The 18,538-nt window shown below is 52.1% G+C and overlaps 2 protein-coding genes across 4 annotated transcripts; one reads left to right on the plus strand and one right to left on the minus strand.

The window, feature by feature from the left end:
• Positions 1-1,150: 1,150 nt before the first annotated feature.
• Positions 1,151-17,001, minus strand: NDOR1 (NADPH dependent diflavin oxidoreductase 1). 3 transcript variants are annotated; one of them, XM_087704817.1, is made up of 16 exons: positions 16,853-17,001; positions 16,289-16,386; positions 15,093-15,227; positions 14,571-14,648; positions 14,166-14,263; positions 13,265-13,363; positions 12,848-12,949; positions 11,525-11,734; positions 11,072-11,193; positions 9,431-9,651; positions 8,128-8,235; positions 6,635-6,749; positions 6,055-6,201; positions 4,782-4,903; positions 2,899-2,993; positions 1,151-1,385 (listed from the first exon to the last, which is right to left on the minus strand). In XM_087704817.1, exons 2-16 carry the CDS (start codon positions 16,322-16,324, stop codon positions 1,241-1,243), a joined length of 1,833 nt encoding a protein of 610 aa, XP_087560943.1. In that variant the 5' UTR covers positions 16,325-16,386; positions 16,853-17,001; the 3' UTR covers positions 1,151-1,240. The 3 variants fall into 3 exon arrangements, with proteins under 3 accessions (XP_087560943.1, XP_087560944.1, XP_087560945.1); XM_087704818.1 differs by lacking the exon at positions 16,289-16,386; XM_087704819.1 differs by lacking the exons at positions 16,289-16,386; positions 16,853-17,001 and adding an exon at positions 15,387-15,757.
• Positions 17,002-17,144: 143 nt separating this feature from the next.
• On the plus strand, positions 17,145-17,895 carry TMEM203 (transmembrane protein 203). Its single transcript, XM_087704821.1, has one exon. It carries the CDS (start codon positions 17,200-17,202, stop codon positions 17,611-17,613), a length of 414 nt encoding a protein of 137 aa, XP_087560947.1. The 5' UTR covers positions 17,145-17,199; the 3' UTR covers positions 17,614-17,895.
• The last annotated feature ends 643 nt before the right edge of the window (positions 17,896-18,538 follow it).

Raw genomic sequence — 18,538 nt, forward strand, 5'->3', positions numbered from 1 at the left:
GGGGGCTCTCCTTTGCTGCTCACAGGGATCCTTGCCAGGAGCTCAATGGAGGCAGCAAGTCTGGGCCCGTCTCCCCGTTAGCCTCGGTTCCCGTCCTCTCTGCCGCTGGGACGCTCGGGGGCTCCTGCACAGCGACTCCACGAATGCCAGATCCTCCCAAGAGACCAGGAGGCCGAGGCTTCTGGAGGCAAATTCTATCCTTGGGCTCTATCCCCCAGCTCTCCACCCACACCCACGGGGAACGTCCCGGCAGGAGTGCAACTCGGCAGCAGGGCCCGGCCTACGCTTCCCCTAGGCTCATGGGTGGGGCAGGAGCAGCAGAAGGGCCCAGCTGAGTTGGGACATCTGGAGGAGGCCCGAGAGGCCTGGCTCCTGGCCTAAATGGCCTGGTCCTCCCTGTCTGCCTTTGGCCTGAACGGCCCCCTCCCAGCTGCCTGCAGCCAGCTCTCTGATGCTGCGGGAGCAGGAGCCCCTATGCTCCCTATGCCTCAGCATGATTTGCTTGGGGGAACCCCGTCTCTTCCTTCAAGGGCAAAGACAAGAAGGGAAATCTAGCACAAACAACCAAACCAAGCTCAGCCCTCTGGCCAGAAGCTGGAGCCAGGGAGGCGGGGAAGTGCTGGTGAGGGCCTGGGAACCTCCGGGGCTGCCCCTCAAAGGAGAGACTTTCCTCCACCTTTCCCTTCATCTCTTGAACCCTCCCCCCCCTCCCCGATTTGAGAAGAAAACATGATGTCCCCCCCCTTTTGCCCACCATGAAGAAATTCTACTTCTTACTGTGAGAAAAATAATAAATTCTCTGCCCAGCGGATGTTTTCGCAAACTCTGTCGGGGCCGAGGCGATCGGATGAAGTCCCGCGAGCCACAAAAGTGGAATCATAATATCATTGGGGCTCCCCTGGTGTTTCCACAGGCAAGAGCGAAACCTCCGGTCAGTGCCAGGCACCCCTGGATGTCTGCAGAGTGAGGAGGGGCTTCTCCACCTGTGCCCTGGCTACGGCTGGGCATCTTTCCTAGGGTTCTGTCACCACAGCCCAACCTCAACTGCCGAGCCCTTTTTGGAGCAAGGCCAAAGGGACCTGGGGGTGTCCCCGTGGAGCCCTCCCACCAGCTCCCCCTCTCACGGTCAAAGGCAAGAGCCAAGCGGTCATAGGCTCCGATGGCCCGGTTTATTGGTTGCGATCACGGCAGCGCTACAGCGGTTCGGTCCTTCCCCATCCACCCCAGACTCCGTGGCAGCTCAAGACCAGGTCTCAGCTTGGAAGCGGTGGGTTTGTGCCAAGCGGGCAAGGTACTCCTCCGCTTCTGGAGCAGAGAGGCCTCCTTCCGACTGGAAAACAAACTTCAGGGCTTCCGCCACTTCCTCCGGCATCTGCTTGGCATTTCTGGAAGAGAAGGGTTGCCGTAACAGGAGGAGGAAGCGGGGACAGCAAAGGCTCAGGGCCTGGTGGGCTGGCAGGAGCTCCGGAAGGGCTGCAGCAAGGGGCAACGTTTCAGCTCGGCCTGGCCCACCCCAGGAGGAGTCGGAGCCGGCTGATGACACCAGAGAAGAGTCCCTGGGGCAGATCAGGCTCTCATCGCCCTCCAGCTGTGTGGCCAAGGCGGAGCCAGACCTCCCTTCGGATGAAGGTACTTAAAGCGGATGGAAAGAGGAGATGGGGACCAAATCTGCCTACACCGATCCCTGCCCGTTGTCTCCACATCAATCCTTATAAAGCCGAGAAATAATATAAAAATCTAATGCAGTTAATTCTGTATAAAATAATACCAAGTATCAAATGTCGGAACAGCAGGTGTTACCTTTTTTTAGGGATTTAAAAAAAAATCCTAGAAACACATTTAAACATCTTGGGCGGGGGGGGGGGGAGAGTAAAGGGAAGCCACAAATTCAGGAAAGCGTTTTGGAAAATCCTGGCGTAGATTTTCTTCCTTCAGGTTTTTTTTTTGGCACGAGTGAAGTTGCTTTGAATGTTTGACAGTTGTTACTTTTAAAAGTTCAGATAACTTTGAGGAGACAGCTCCAGATGTGCGACCTACATCTGGGCTAACCTCACACAACGCCCAGTTCGTCCTCCAGGCTCCAGAAATGTGAAAAAACTCGTTTTACCCCCAGAACAGGATTGGCGTGGCCTCCACCCTGGCCTGGGCAGGAAGATGAATCAAGTGTTTCCGCCCAGGATTCCCCAGGATACACACGAAGGTGCACACCATCCCCACGTTGGAAGAAGCCCAGGCTTAAAAGCCCCACCACGCTGGCGCCCGTGCAGACATAAAAAGGAAGGCTGGAGCCCAACGTGGGAAGGAGGACGGAGGGTTAAGCCCCATTCAGTCGGCAGCTCTTGCCGTCGCAAAAGCTCAACTCCCTGCCCAGAAGCTGTGGCCACCGATTCAGCGCTGCTGCCTGACCCCCTCGGGCCTTCTGCCCCAGAAAACCACCCGTACCAGCCTCCCTCTTGGCCCCCAAGGCCTATTTCCGGAGGGTGCGATGGATTAGGCCGCAATTCCAAACGTATGGATTGGGGGCAGCCCCGGCTGGAGCTTTGTGTGTGGGGAAAAGGAGGAACATAGCACAGGACTGGGTAAGCGAAGGCAGCCTTTAGCTGTGCCCCGAAGCTAACCCTCTTTGCTGTGGGGGCTTCCCGTGATGTGAGTTTGCTCTGGATTCTGGCATCGCTCCGTGCCACAAATGGGCTTCCTGTCCCTGGGCGCCGGGAATCCTTCAAGAGGAAAGGGTGAAAGTGCAGAGTGCAAAGTCCCAGGCCTATCCCTGAGCAGCTCCACCGGCAGCGGCATTTCTTCCTGGGTAGGCTAAACCTTGTCAATGGGAGCCGGAGTATCCTCCGTGCTGAGGGTAACTGGGCACTGGCTTAACTCTTTCGGCAGCTTCCTGGCACTTACCCAGATAAGTAGACGTGGGCCTCCTTGTGCTCCACCAGTTCCCACACCAGCTCCTTCTTCTCTCTGATCCGGTGCTGGACGTAGACTTTCTCTTCCTGTGGAGAGACCCCCGTGAGAGCTCAGGCAACCCCAGGGGCTCCAGGCTCCAATAAGGGAAGGAAGGGGCTGCTTCCAACCATCCAACCCCGGACCTGGCTGACTCAGAAGTGGGTTCGGGGTGCAATCGCACAGGGGCACTAAGAGGGGCCTCTGGAACAAGGGGAAACGGGGCAAGGACGACTATTCCACGGAGGGCACCCGCTGGCCTCATGGGCATTGCATGGGAGACACTCCCAGGGGGCTCAGGGGCTGTACAATAAAGCAGGGAAAACACAATTCTTCCTCTTTCTTACGCAGTCAGGGGAAGCTGTCTTTCCTCCTGATACAATCAGGCATAATCTCTCCTTTCTTTTTTCCCCCTGGGCAAAAGGAACAGGCGGCTGAGGAGCCTCAACAACATGGAAAACCAAATCCAACTCCGGGCAAACCAAACAACCGGAGCGTCTCTGACAGCGGCAGCCCAGCCATGCCTCTGCAGAGGCTCCCCAGGGGCCCGGCCTCAGCACCAGAGTTCCTGGGAAGGTGGTGACGAAGGGAAGCACTTCCAACGTGTGGAGCCACAAAGCTCGCTCAGACTCTCTCAGAAAAAGGCCACCCCGACTGCGTGTCCCCCGGCGGCTGCCGCAGGAAGCTGGGTGAGGACAAAGGGCCCCTCCTGTCATTGTTCTCCTCCTGGCCCCCCTTCCGAAGGCAGCTTTCGGACCAGAGCCAGGCTGCACGTTCAGCAGAGACGCCCTGTGCCACCCCTTCCTGGGCGTGAGCCCCATCCAAATGCCAGTGCCAGGAGACCACAGGCTTGGCTCATCCTCTGTCCTTTAAAAGTATGCCGCAAGGGGAAGGAGATGGCCAGGAGCCCCTTCAGCAGGCTGAGCGTTTGCCAAAGGGAAGGAAGCGTTCCCACCGGGCGGTTCCCCCACCTGCTTGCAGAAGTGGGATAGAAGTAAAGCCAGGGCTGAAGCTGGACTCTTACCCACCCAAACCCAATGCTATTTCCTGAGCGGTAACCTCTTCCTGGAGCCTCCAGAAGGACTCTTGCCGTCATGTGGATTTTTAAAAATCTGATACCGCCACTAAGGCGAGCACCGGAGACCTTTGGCCCACTAAGGCAGATCCTTGGCCGGTCAATGCAGGAGGAAGCCAGAGTCAGACCCACCTGGCACTGGAAACGGGCAACAGTCTTGGCGTTGTATTTATTCAGTGTCAGGACAACAATGAATCAAAGCGCCAGGCCAAGCATACCTGGGGGAGATAAGGCCCCGTCTACTCCAGAGGAACACAGCAGGAGGACGGGTGGATCTGGTGACCCAAAGTACCCCAGCCTGTGGTCTTCTGCCCCTGGACGTCACCAGCCAAAGGCCGGACTGGGCTAGAGCCTGGCCACCTTCAGCGAGAACCTGCCAGATAGGCTGGCTCTCCAAGGGAAGACAGAGCCCCAGAGTTAGCCGAAGGGGGGGGGTTGAGCTGACCAAGACACAGAAGCAGCTCGCACAGAGGAAAAGCGGATGGTACGGCTCCCCACCCCACCCCCAGGGCAAACAGGGCTCCTCCTTCCGGCCTTCCAAAGGGCGGTTCCAGAGCCTTCCTGGATCTGGCGCAGATGAATTTCGCGGGATCCGAAATCCAAAGTTTCCGAGGGCCCACGGGACGATTCCTCTTGCCCACTCTCCCTCCCTCCCTCCCTTTCTGCTGTGACTCCTCGAGGCCCTTCTTGGCAATCCTGGCGGAGAAACACACCCCTGCACCCCGGGTTCACTGGTGCACAAAGCTGCCCGTGCGGGATTTACCTGATCGCGGGAAAAGGCCACAAAGAGCGCCAGGAGCCCCCTCTCCACCAGTCCTTCCCACTCCGCCTGGCAGTAAAAATCTCTGGCTCTGTTTCGGCAGCCGAAGAAGAGGCAGTTCCCTCCTGAGGGAAGGCAAATGGGGACAGCATCAAGAAGGGCGACAGCTGGAGCAGCCGACGGGGCGTTGAGGGGCAGCCTGGCCTGTTCCATACGAGATCTTGGGAATGGCCAGGCTCCTCCTGGGCAGAGCCATTGTCTAAGGGAGGCCGGATGAGCACGGGGATCAACGTTACTCCGGACAGGGAAGCAGAGCCAGTCCCGGTTCCCGCCTGACCAAAGTGCGGGCAGGGCAAATAACCGAATTTTTGGAGGGCCTGTGGTGCGTTTTAAGGGCTGACAGCTGGAATAAAAGCAGCTGAACAGCAAGGACTGCAGCCATTTGTCCGAGATAGGTGATTTATAATCTTATAAAGATGTATTGTAACTTAATAGATAATTAAGGATTTATGGAAATAAGGTTTGTTTGAAGAGTTTGTTTTAGAGCCGAGGTGGCGCAGTGGTTAGGGTGCAGTACTGCAGGCCACTTCAGCTGACTGTTATCTGCAGTTCGGCGGTTCAAATCTCACCGGCTCAGGGTTGACTCAGCCTTCCATCCTTCCGAGGTGGGTAAAATGAGGACCCAGATTGTTGTTGGGGGCAATATGCTGACTCTGTAAACCGCTTAGAGAGGGCTGAAAGCCCTATGAAGCGGTATATAATTCTAACTGCTGTTGCTATTGCTATTGAAATGAAGGAATATTAATGGAAACCTGAACACATAATGCTCAATGACAGTGATGTATATTTAGTTATGTTTGATGGGCAACCAGTAATCTTATTTCTAATTGTAAAAACTGATGCACCAAAGATTGTAACCAAACGAACGGCATGCTTGACAAAATTGAGGAAAGTTTTTTTGCATGTGTTGTTTTGTTTTTGTTTGCCTTAAAAATAAAATGTAAAAAAACAAAAACCGAGAGGCCTCAGACTCAGCACGCGAGCGGAGGCAGAAACCTGATCGAATTCTTCCACACGCCACCCTCTTTCAAAAGAGCTTTTCGGAAAGTCCCCGGCCACAACCCAGCGCCACCTACTGAAAGCTACAGGTGAGATCACACCATGCCCCTCCCTGCTGCTCAAGATGTTCTTGCGTGACTAATTTAAAGATTAACTGGGGAGACTTCTGGGAAGTCTGCCTCAACCCCCCTCCCCCCCACACACACAGCGGCTTCACCTGTTTTGCGCTGGGCCACTCGCTCCTGTATCGCTGCTCTAAAAACCGCCACGCCGGTGCCGGGCCCGATCATGACCACCGGAGCGTCTGGCTCCTCCGGGAATTTCAGGGTCCCCTTCTTCACCCACAGAGGAACTCGCACCACCTCTGGAAAGGGTTAAAAGAGGAGCCCGTGTCACAGAGAAGGGCACAAACCTTCCTTATTTTAAATGGCTTTATGGCCATTCCCTAGTTTTGAGAGTTGCGAGCAGTTGTGGAAAGTTGGGCGGCACACAATTGGGACAGATAAATAGACCCCAATGCCCCCCACCTCCCCAATTCTGCAAAGCAAGACCTCCTTCTCTCCGCAGGGGTTTCGGTCAGCGGTGGGTTCCTACCAGTTTGGACCAGTTCGGCTTGGCGGCCTGGGTTGCTGGAACCAGCAGTGGCACCGCTATCTTGTTTTTTGGCTTCTGCAATTTTTATTGCATTGTGCATGCGTGCACAGCGCGCAATAAGCACACACCCACCACAGACCGGCAGCAGTGACCGCCGGAACCCACCCCTGGTTTCCATGAGGCTAAAAACAGCGCAAGCTCACCATTCTGTGGATTGAGAGAGGCCAGCCAAGTGGAGCACAGGCCCCGCCGAGCTTTAGTGAGAATGGTCTTGTACTGCACCACAGCCAGGAGGATCTGAATCCGGTTGGGATGCACCTGGGAGGAGGAAGGGGGGGCAGAGACAGAATAAGTCCAGGACCCCGGATGGGGGGACCTGGCAGACCTGAAGAGCCGAGGTGGCGCAGTGGTTAGGGTGCAGTACTGCAGGCCACTTCAGCTGACTGCTATCTGCAGTTCGGCGGTTCAAATTTCACCGGCTCAAGGTTGACTCAGCCTTCCATCCTTTGGAGGTGGGTGAAATGAGGACCCGGATTGTTGGGGGCGATATGCTGACTCTGCAAACCGCTTAGAGAGGGCTGAAAGCCTTATGAAGCGGTATATAAGTCTAACTGCTATTGCTATTGCTAACTCGGGCAGGGATCAAGGGGGAGAAAGTACCTGCTGCCCTGAGCAGCAGAAAAAGGACACAACCCTTTGTAAAGAAAAGGAAGGAAAAAGCGGTGCCCGTGAGCAATGAGCTGTTTGGGGGACTGGCCAGGCGTAGGCAGAAAAAAACTCTCTGCAGGCGAGCTTTATTTTTATTTGTTTGTATTTTTGTATTTGTATTTTATTGGTCTTGTATGCCGCCCACTCCCGAAGGACTCCAGGCGGCTTACAATAAACAAAGGAAGGGGATAAATAGACAAACAACAATTTAAAATACACAACATTCATAGTTCCCGTGGGGCTGACTATTTCAACAGCCCCCCAGCCTGCCGGAGCAGCCAGGTCTTCGTGGCTTTGCGGAAGGCCGGGAGAGTAGTAAGGGTCCGGATCTCCACGGGGAGCTCATTCCAGAGGGCTGGAGCTGCAACAGAGAAGGCCCTCCCCTGGGGAGTCGCCAGCCGACATTGGCTGGCAGATGGGATCCGGAGGAGGCCTAGTCTGTGCGATCTGATCGGTCTATGGGAGGTAATTGGCAGGACGCGGCCTCTCAGGTACCCAGGTCCGATGCCATGTAGGGCTTTATAAGTAATGACTAGCACCTTGAAGCGAGTCCGGAGACTAATGGGTTAGACTAGACTAATTTCTTGGTTCTGTGGGAAAAGTGAAGGAGCCAGGGCAGCCTGTGGGTTGAAGGGGCTCCTCCTCCAGGAAATGGGGAGTCCGTTACACTCATCTAAGTGCCACTTTCCAGAAGGCGGCAGAAGCCCAGGGGAAGCGAGGGGGCTTTCCTTTCCCCCAGGGTTGGAGTTCACAGGAACTAGGAAACCTCCAGATTTCAGTTCCCTCCACCCAAGAATGAAGATGAGACAAAGTGACAGCTTGGAATTATCCCAGGACAATTCCCGATTCCCTCTCAGAGCTCTAGTAGGGCAGGTGAAGAATCAGGGACGGGATGGGGGAGAGGAGGCGTCCATTTATTCCAAATCCATTTAGCATCCGTTCAAAGCACCCATCCGCTCTTCCCTTCCCGACATCTGCGCTGTCTTACCAGCGTGGAGGAAGCAATGGAAAAAGCCCGGGGCCTGATCTGTGGAATGAGATCCAGCAGGTAATTCCATGGAATGGCACATGTTGTGTGGGGGAAGTCGCAGAGGACCTTGGGAGGAGGAGGAGGAAAGGAACAGGTAATATTCAACTGCGGTTAAAAAAAAAAGAAAGACAAATGCAGAAAAGGAAGCAGCAATATTTCAACTGCTCGAAAGGGCTTTTCTGAAGCCAATGCAGAGGGGGTTTTATTGGGGGGGGGGAAGGGTCTCCTGAAGATTAAAAAAAAATTTTTTTTTTATATTCTCTTACATACCATCTTAAGTATACATTCACATAATTGTTATTCTTCTTCACATCTTATGCATTTGTTATTCCATTTAATAGGTTATAGCATACAGTTTGGGTTGCTTTATTTACCATCCCTTCCGCCTGTTGTAACACCACCTTCTTTTCCCTTTTTCTCCCTCCCTTCTCTACTTGCTTCCTTCCTCCTCTCCTTCCCCTTCCTTCTTCCCTTAACTCTCTCCTACTTTTCCTCTTCCTACCTTCTCTCCTTCTCTTTCTCTCCCTTCAATCCTCCTCTGCTTTCCCTTCCTTCTTCCCTTCCCTTTCTCCTACTTCTACTCTTCCCCTTCCTACCTTCTCTCCTTCTTTCTCTCCCTTCAATCCTCTCCTTCCCCTTCTTCCCTTCCCTTTCTCCTACTCTTCCTATGCTCTCTCCTTCTCTTTCTCTCCCTTCCATCCTCCTCTCCTTACCTCTTTCTTCTTTCCCCTTTCTTCCTCTCATTCTCTCCTCCTCTCTCCCTTTCCTTTTCTGTTGCTGTAGGTGTCTCTTTCAAATCTCAGTTTATGTTTTCTTGGGGGATGGTATTTCCGCAAACCCGAATATGATTTGCTATCATTTCTTATTCCCTTACCTTCGCTAATCTGTTCTAACTAGGTTTTTCCCCCCCTTGGAGGGTTTTTTAATGGAACTAGCTCAGCTGGGGCAGAACGCGTGTGCACAGCTCTGTGGGTAAATGCTCTGAGATCTCAAACGCCAGAGTGGACGGGATTTCTCCCAGCCCAGAGAGGGAGGGGGGAAAAATCACAACCCCCTAACCAAAAAGTACAAAGCTATTGGAAGGCCGATGGGTCCTGGGAGGTCTGAACTTGAAGGTGGTTTTGGTTTATGGAGGAACACGATTGGGTTTGTGGACAGGAGACCAAGGCAAACTGACCCCACCAAGTCCCCCAGCTAGCAAACAGCGGCTCCCTTCCCTGTGGCCGGGTGCAGACCCAGAAAGGAAGCTGGCTTGGCCTACCTCGAGGGTGGTCCTGCGTGGCCTGTTGCAGTAGGCGTAACGCTCCTCCTGGCCTTGTGCTGAGCTGAATTCCTGCAGCTTGCTCCGCTCCAGGTCATTTGGGGAGAAGTGGGACAGGAACTCGAAGAAGGAGCGACGAGGGACGCATGTTATGTCCAGGCAGTGGGTCACCAGGTCACGGACAGTGGATGCCTGGGGCAGGTGAGCAGGGAGGGATGTGCCTGGAAGGCAGGAGTCCAAGAAATCAACAGGGCTCTGTTGGCTGAAAGGCTACTGGATTAAAGCTCCTTGTGAAATGGGCCAATTTCACCGGTTTGAACACCACGGCTTCATAAAAGCTACTGGACCTTATCAAAACCACCATCTTGAAATCAAGAGGATAAGTCCCTTTATCCTTTATAGAGCTGAGGGGGCGCAGTGGTTAAATGCAGCACTGCAGGCCACTTCAGCTGACTGCAGTTCTGCAGTTCAGCTGTTCAAATCTCACCAGCTCAGGGTTGACTCAGACTTCCATCCTTCCGAGGTGAGTAAAATGAGGACCCAGACTGTGGGGGCGATATGCTGACTCTGTAAACCGCTTAGAGAGGGCTGAAAGCCCTATGAAGCGGTATATAAGTCTAACTGCTATTGCTATTGCTATTATCCCTTTCAAACTGGCTGCTACAGAACTGTCTTCATTTCTGCAAATCCTATCAATCAATTAATTAAAATTGGTTGGTTTATTCCCCTAAGATTTCTTTAATAGGACACTAGCCAGAAAATGGCACGACATAGAGTTTATCAATTCGGCACAAGAAACCATTGGTTGCCCTCTGACACCACGGGTTGACATCGCCAGATCTCGTTGCTTTAGCAGAGTAAGGAAGATACTCAGAGATGATTCACACCCTGGTCAGTGTCTCTTTGGACTTCTACCATCAGGGCAGAAGACATCAAAGCATAGCCAGCCGAACAAACAGGTTTAAAGATAGTTTCTATCCTTGGGCTGTCAGACTTTCAAATACAACCACAATCACTCCGTGCACACGCTAGTTTTTTTTCTTTCTCTTTTTGTTTCTGTTATAATTTTGCACCAGTGAGGTTAAAACCAATTTTGTTGTTATTTAAGTACAATGACAATAAAGATTATACTTATGTCCAATATGACAGGATTCAGAACAAGGGATCAGAACAAGAACAAGCCTGGCGTTTGGAGACTCTAGAATTCTAGCTGTTGAAAGTCAGCCTTTCTGGTGCTCTTGCCCCACAAGGAAGCCCGTTAGCCCTGGGAGTGGGGTGGGGAGCAGCCGGAGGGAATTCCCAAGTGGCTGGCAGAGAGCCGAGGTGGCGCAGTGGTTAAATGCAGCACTGCAGGCTACTTCAGCTGACTGAAGTTCTGCAGTTCGGCTGTTCAAATCTCACCGGCTCAGGGTTGACTCAGCCTTCCATCCTTCCGAGGTGGATAAAATGAGGACCCGGATTGTTGTTGGGGGCAATATGCTGACTCTGTAAACCGCTTAGAGAGGGCTGAAAGCCCTATGAAGCGGTATATAAGTCTAACTGCTATTGCTATAAATAACTCCTCTGCCAACCAGGAAGAGGGGGCTGGGGAGGCTCCCATTGGCCAGGGTGGAAGAGGCTGCAGAGGGAAACTCTTTATACCTGCCTCCGTTGGCCTCAAGGTGAAGCAGGCATCTTGGTCCAGGCGCAGGAGATCACAGAAAAGGCGCACTTCCTCAGGGCCATTATGTGGCTGGATCATCACAACATCCCCTGCAGCATATCTGCCCGGAAGAGGCAAGGCCTGAGATACTCGCTAGGGATCCGTTTCGGAGACTCTCAGGTTTCCTGCTTTCTTTTACGCCAAGCTGCCCTTGGAGAGCTTGTTAGAGGCCCAGGAAGCTACCTGCGACCTGCTCTGTCACAGCCGGGCTGGGCGGGGGATGCTCCTTCGCCTGCCCCTTGCCCTCTTTGACCAGGCGATGCTGGCAGGGACTAACCTGGGCACTGAGTAACGGGCCCTCCCACACAGGAAGCTCCTCTTCTAACCCTTTCTCAGCGCTCTGCGTTTGAAGACCCAGCAGAGAGCAGCAGAACGAACCAAAGGAAACTCACTCGATTCCAGAGCCAGTGATATCAAATTCGATAAGGCGGACATCTTGGAAATGGGATTCTGACGTCACCCTCTGATTGGAAACCATCCGGGCATAGAAAGGATTCCCCTCTGATGGAGCATCGCTCAGCCCATCCTCCGGTTGCAGCCTTGCCCTGCAGGGGTCACCAGAGGCCTCGTCCAGGAACTGAAAGGTGTACTTGGGGGGTAAGCTGCAAAAGTCGGAATTGGGATAATAAGTTCTCTTTCCTCAGCATGTGGGGAAGGCAGGAAGACTGCTGAGTCGCTGTGGAAAACCCATCCCTTTTCCCCCTTCACCTCGCATAGGCAGCCCAGTTCTATTTGCGTGTTTCAAAAAGGAAAACAGCAAAGTTATTTGAAAAATAATGGAGTGTGCTGAAATGAGGAAATTGACATTTGAAATTAGAGAACAAGAAGACGAGCAATTTTATAAGATATGGGCTTTGTTTTATCAGTGGCTGGGGGAAAAAACCTGGAAATGAAAAATGTCATGTTTTAAGTGAAGGAGCTAAGTGATAATACAATCATGCTGTGAAATAGATTAACAATGATACAGTGAAAGACTGATACATATATGAATTGAATACTTTAGAACTTTTTGTTTTAAAATGGATAAGGATAACAATGAATTTATGTATACTTGATAGAGGATTGGTAATATAATGTATAACCCTAAGAATATATTACAAAGATATCTTGTTGTTGATAAATACTTTTAGTAAGGAAGTAATTAAAAATTGGTATATATATATATATGAAGTGGCTATTTAGAATACCTTGTTGAAAAATGAAGGAATAACATCTTTGTTTGAAGGTATGATGTACAAGGACAATAATGAATAGAAGCATACTCGATGGATGATTGGTGGAATTATACATAATTGAAAACAGTGATATACAAATATAAATGGTTGGTAAATCTCTTTCATATCGGGATCTGTGATTATATAAAGGTATACTGTTATTAAATAGACAATCAAGAATGTAAGGGAATTTGGTTTATTGAAAAAATAATAATAATATTAATTGTAACTGAATATACATTGTACAATGAAAGTGAGGTATTTAGTTATATTAGATGAAAAATCTGTGATTGTCAATGTAATTGAGAATATGGATGCAAAAACACTTGTAACCAAGTGATGTATGTAATGGATAAGATCATTTTTTTTTAATATTGTTTTTTTTTAATGTTTAAAAATAAAAAATAGATTGGAAAAAAAAAGGAAAACAGCTTCTACTTTATTTTAATCAATACGTGCACAAAAGTAACCCGCATTTCCTTTCCTCGTTGTGGTACTTACGGGATATCAGGGCTAATCACACGGAGGCCAGGAGGAAGGGGATACAGAGCTAAGATCTTGTCCCATAAATTCAAAAGCCAGGGCTCAATCACGGCATCCGGTCTAAAAAGAAACGAATGAGTTTCAGAACAGAACTCTCGCTCGTGTTCACTTATTAGGGTTTACCGCAGCCAACGTGAGCCTGTAAAGCGCCCGCATTCTCTCACTGGCCCCTCCGCCTTGTGGGGAGGGGGGAAGAGGCCCCAATGGTCACCCCACATGCAATGAGGCAGCTTCCCCTGTGAATTTGGCCATGCGATATGAAGCTTTGGACAAGGAGGAGCAGAAGAACGATACAGGGAGGGGAGGGGAGGGGGGGAGACAAAACCCCTGTGGCTTTTCAGAGCTCCCCGACAAGTCACCATATTCCTCTCTTACCCCAAGTCGTGCTGGTCGTCCCCCAGTGCAGCGGGCGCAAGAGGGCTGCCCCCAAGCTGAAGGAGCCGTCTGTGCAGTTTTTTGGCAACGAAGTTGAATCTGGACCAGGAAACAGAACAACACGCTGAGCAGCAACTGAGGGATTCGGGGGTGGGGGTGGGGGGGACTTCCAGAGCCTCCATTCCCACAGAAGCAGAATGCAGAGATGAGTTACAGAGCAGGAAGGGTCTTTTGGATCAAGGTAATGCAGGAAACTCCTTGTTTGTTTCATCACGGTGGACAACAAACTTGTTAAGCCTCCACTTCTCATTGCATTTGGCACGAGAAACATTGCAATCTTATGGGAAAAAGCAGGCAGGGGGGGATGAAATGGCGGTGTGTGTATATGTGTGTGTGGGGGGGGGGGGAGAGATGGGAGGAATCTGTTCATCAGCAACCTGAGCAACGTATTGGCCCCCCTGGATGTGCCCCCTGAAGAGCGAAGAGAGTTTGCTAAGCACCACAGGGGAGCCTAAAGGCCCTTAAGGGACGAGAGCCACTGCCACCATAGGACAAAAGAAAAAGGGGGGAACGGGGGGGGGGGGACGGAAAGTTGCAGGAGAAAAAGTGGTTTGAAAATCTTATTCAGAATATAGTGGATGCTTTTATTCAAAGACAAGCAAAAAAGGAAAACGTCCCACTCGCCTAGCATTTCAGTTACCTGTTTTTGTGCAAATCAGAATTAATAAAGTTTAGATTCCCCCCCCCCCATTAGCTAATTCTGCCCCACATTTTTTTTGACAAAGATCTAGAGCCCCAAAGCCTAGTCAGCAGCTCAGAAGGCTGGAGGCCTCAACGTGACCAAGGACTCCGGCTACCCCATTTGACCTATTGATTCCCCAGAGAGATAAGCGGCACTTACTTGGGATAGGAGGAATCCCCCAGCCCCAGAACAGCATAGTCCATCTGGCACAGGGAAGTGGGAGGCAGGTTCTTCCGGAATAGAAACTTCCAGAAATTCTGGAAAATTAAAGCAGTCCACAAGGGAGATGTAAATTTGGAAGCATCGCCCCTGCTGACCGGCAAGGAAAAGACCAAGGGGGGTTAGCCAGGTCAGCCGCATTGAGCCACGCAGGCAAAGGCTCTTCTCCGCCTCCGGCTCTGAGCCTTCCTCGGCCCAAATCACAGACGGGGGAAACTCTGATGCCAAAGGACTGGAGCCCAATCAAGTACCACAATCAGGGATGGAAGGGAGCGAGCTTTGTTCATGGCTGTCTGGCCCCCCTCCCCCTCCCCAGGAACAAGGGGGGTGGGGTTCTGAACTGACCTTCATGTTGTCGGGAGGGTCTCCTTGTCCTGTGGTTGCGCAGACAAATACCACCAGCGGCTCATTGATCAGGTTTGCCTTCCAAGAAACCACGCAACGACACAGAGAGGGTTGCAATTAGTTCCTAACGAAGGCCAGCCAGCAAGGCTCTTTTTTTCCCCCCCCAGGAGCGTCGATTTCACTGCTGACCCATCTTTCCACCAACACATTTCTATTTGGGGGGCAGCTAAAATGGCAAAAGCACCACTTGTGGAGATGGGTGGCTATTGAAATTAAGGACATCAATACATGTGAGAAGCAGCTCCCACCCAATTCCGGGGAAATCAGAAAAAATTGACCTCTTCTGGCTGGACGCTGTCCCTTTTGTCCACCTACTAAGGGTTCGTGGGTATGCGACTGAGGGAGGGGCTCCTTCCACAGGTCGGAAACCTGAGCTTAGGCTACTTCATAAGCTAAGGCAGGATGGTTTTCTACAGATATGTAGGCCGAAATCACTGCGAAGTCATCATAGCTGCTACTCACCACATGGTAGTCGTCCAGGGCCTCAACCTTACAGTGGAAATGGCGTCGCTTGGCTTCTCGGCCGACCCTCTCGGCATTATCTTGGGCAGTTCCTGTCTGGCTGCCATAAAGCACTAGCATCTTCCGTGCTGCCATCTGAAGGGGAGCAGGACGAAGACATCCAGGAATTAGGACGGAGGCACAACTTTCCCAGTTTAAGAATTCCACAGTGGAACGAAGGAGGTGCCGTTGTCGGTGGAAACAAGGGGAAGACAGAGCAAACTTTTCTCTTGACCTCTGCCCAGCTGTACAAACCTTTTGCCTCCTGAGGCTGGGGAAAATCACCAGGCAAAACCACCACTGGGAATCTAGGCTCACCTAGATTAAACAATTGAAAAAGGGACCAGAGAGGGAGGTTCAAAAGCTAAAGGTAGCCTCTTTCAGACAAAAGGTTTCTCCTGTCAAATTAAGGGTGCATAAAATGGATTTATTGCAATGTATGACTTGCACATTATGCCTTAAACCAGCCGGTGATCTAACTGAAGTGGCATAGTAGCATCAGTAGACTAAAACAAGAGCTGCGTCCCTTATGCATAATAACCACTTAGCGGTGTCTTTGCATATTTCAAGAGTGCATAGGAGGAGGACCTTAGAAACCCTCCTATTGGGGAAAAAAACCCCATAGTTAGGACAGATTAGCCAAGGTAAGGGAATGAGAAATGATACCAAATTATATTTGGGTTTACGGAAAAACCATCCCAAGGAAACATAAACTGAGATTTGAAAGAAACACCTATAACAAGAGAAAAAGAAAGGAAGAGAGGAGGAGAGAATGAGAGGAAGAGGGGGGGGGAGAAAGAAAGAGGTAAGGAAAGGATGGGAGAGAGAAGGAGGGAAGGTAGGAAAGGGAAGAGAGAAGGAAGGAGAGGAGGGAGGCAGTAGAGAAGGGAGGGAGAAAAGAAAGGGAAAATAAGGTGTTACAACAGGCGGAAGGGTGGGAAGGGCTGTGGGATTGGGGGGCAGGGAGGGAAGGGGAAAGGTATACAATTGTAAAACTTATTAAAACTTTTTAATAAAAAAAAACAGGCAGAAGGGATGGTAAATAAAGCAACCCAAACTGTATATATTACAACCTATTAAATGGAATAACAAATAAGGTGTGAAGAATAAATGAATGTACGCTTAAAATGGTGTGTAAGAGAATAAAGAATAAAAACCATTTTGGGAGGAGGGGGAGAAACCATTCTATTCATCGAAGTCCAGCCTTCATCTAGACCTTCCGCACAGCCCTTAAGTCCTGGCTATCCCGTCAGGCCTGGGGATAAAGATCGTAATCTGTCCCCACCCGAATGATGAATGAATGTTGTGTACTATTTTTACTCATGTATTGTTTCATGTTTACTGTTTTGTACCCCCTTCCCTATATTTTGTAAGCTGCCCTGAGTCCCCTCAGGGAAAAGGGCGGCCTATAAATAATAATAAAACTAAATTAAACTAGCACCTCCACACTGAAGGCTCCCCCCGCCCCTCCCCCCACGGGATTCATGATATCTGAACTGCAGTTCTGTGTGTGTGTTGTCTGTGTGTGTGTTGTGTGCCCACGTTTGCATTTTATGCCCTGTGCAAAGTGACAGGCGTTTCCCTTCCTCCTCTCTGCTCGCCTGCACAGCCGCTTCTATACAACAAGAGACCCCCCCTCCCGCTCCGAGCAGCCCTCGCCCCCCCATCCTGGCCCGCGGGCCAGAGGGAGGGAGGGGCCGCCAGCCTCTGCCTCGCCTGACCTCTTCTCTCCTCAGGGGCGCCGAGACCAGCCAGCGGGGGGAAGAGAAAGGAGGCTCCGCTGGAGGTGCCGGCCGGGGCTGCTTTCGGACCCTTCCCGCCTCGGGCCGGAGGGAGAGAGAGAGCTGGGCGGGGGGAGGGAGGAGGGGGGGAAGGAAGGAAGAGCCGCTGTTCCCGGCCGCCCGGCGATGCTCCCTCCACTGGGGCCAAGCACACGTGCCCGCCCACTAGCCGGGGGTGGCCACGCCCCCCTCGCGCAAGGGGCCCGCGCCCGCCGCCTACGTCACAGGGGCGCGCCGGAAGCGCCTCCCTGCGTATCCCCGGGCGCGGGGGAGATCCTGCGGCGGGGATGCTGTTCTCGCTGCGGGAGCTGGTGCAGTGGCTGGGCTTCGCGCCGTTCGAGCTGCTGCTGCAGGCGGCGGCGCTGCTGGCAACGTCGGGTCTGCTGGCGCTGAAGGCGGACGGCGCGGCGGCCGGGCTGAGCTGGTGGAGCGTCTTCGCGCCGCTCTTCGCCGCCGATGGGCTGAGCACCTACTTCACGGCCATCGTGTCGGTGCGCCTCTTCCAGGACGGCGAGAAGCGGCTGGCGGTGCTGCGCCTCTTCTGGATCCTGACGCTGCTCAGCCTCAAGTTCGTCTTCGAGATGCTGCTGTGCCAGAAGCTGGGCGAGCAGAGTCACGAGCCGCTCTGGTACGGGCTCATCATGTCGCCCGTCTTCATCCTGCTTCAGCTCCTCATGATCCGCGCCTGCCGAGTCAATTAGCAGGAGGAGGAGGAGGAGGAGGAGGCGCCTTGGCAGGAACGACCAGGCCCCTCTCGACCGGGACTCCACTGGGAGATTCTCTGACCGGCTGCGCCTGCTTCCTGACACCCAAGACTGAAAGCTTCCCGCAATGAAGGCCTCTTCCTGCCCTCCCAGGCAATACTTCTTGTGCTCTGGGAGGTGTGGCAGCCTTTCTGTTCTGCCTTTGAACTCTGATTTCTGAAGGACGAAACATCTGGGAGAGCTCTGATTAAAATCAAGAATAAAAAAATGTAAAGCCAGTATGTAAGACTTTTGTTTTTCTTCCCAAGGCTGAGATTTGGTTTCACTCACGCCCTGTGACCTCAAGACTGGACTACTGTAATGCGCTCTACATGGGGCAGCCCTTGAAGAGTATTCAGAGACTTCAACTCGTCCAGAACGCAGCCGCGCGAGCGATTGTGGGTGCACCTCGGTACACCCACGTTACACCTATCCTCCGCGAGCTGCACTGGTTACCGATCAGACTCTGGATACGCTTCAAGGTGCTAGTCGTAACTTATAAAGCCCTTCATGGTATTGGATCTGGGTACTTGAGAGACCGCCTGCTGCCAATTACCTCCCATAGACCCATTAGATCTCACAGGGTTGGCCTCCTCCGGGTGCCATCTACCAGCCAATGCCCCCTGGCTATTACCCGGGGGAGGGCCTTCTCTGTGGCAGCTTCAGCCCTCTGGAATGAACTCCCCGCAGGGATTCGGACCCTCATCTCTCTCCAGGCCTTCCGAAAAGCCGTCAAAACCTGGCTTTGCCGGCAGGCCTGGGGGTGATGAGTTCCCTCCCCTCTCGACATGTATGCGACTGTTGTCTACTTTTATTATTTGTATTTTGTCTTTTATGTTCCCCTTTTTTTCCCCCTTGAATTGTTCGCCGCCCTAAGTCCTCC

Source organism: Thamnophis sirtalis, unplaced genomic scaffold (genome assembly GCF_051295495.1).
Source record: "Thamnophis sirtalis isolate CommonGarterSnake01/CBP01778 unplaced genomic scaffold, rThaSir2_p1.2 scaffold_2, whole genome shotgun sequence".
Classification (NCBI taxonomy): domain Eukaryota; kingdom Metazoa; phylum Chordata; class Lepidosauria; order Squamata; family Natricidae; genus Thamnophis; species Thamnophis sirtalis.

Bases quoted from the DNA above. Each gene is read 5' to 3' on its own strand.
- NDOR1 (XM_087704817.1), bottom strand. From the start codon at position 16,324: ATGAATAGAATGGTTTCTCCCCCTCCTCCCAAAATG. The intron at 15,228-16,288 runs GTTTTTATTCTT...GCTCCCCTTCAG, and splicing joins CTCCCCCTCCTCCCAAAATG to ATGGCAGCACGGAAGATGCT. The intron at 4,904-6,054 runs GTGAAGCCGCTG...GCCTTCCCTCAG, and splicing joins AGTGGCCCAGCGCAAAACAG to GAGGGAACTGCCTCTTCTTC.
- TMEM203 (XM_087704821.1), top strand. From the start codon at position 17,200: ATGCTGTTCTCGCTGCGGGAGCTGGTGCAGTGGCTGGGCTTCGCGCCG.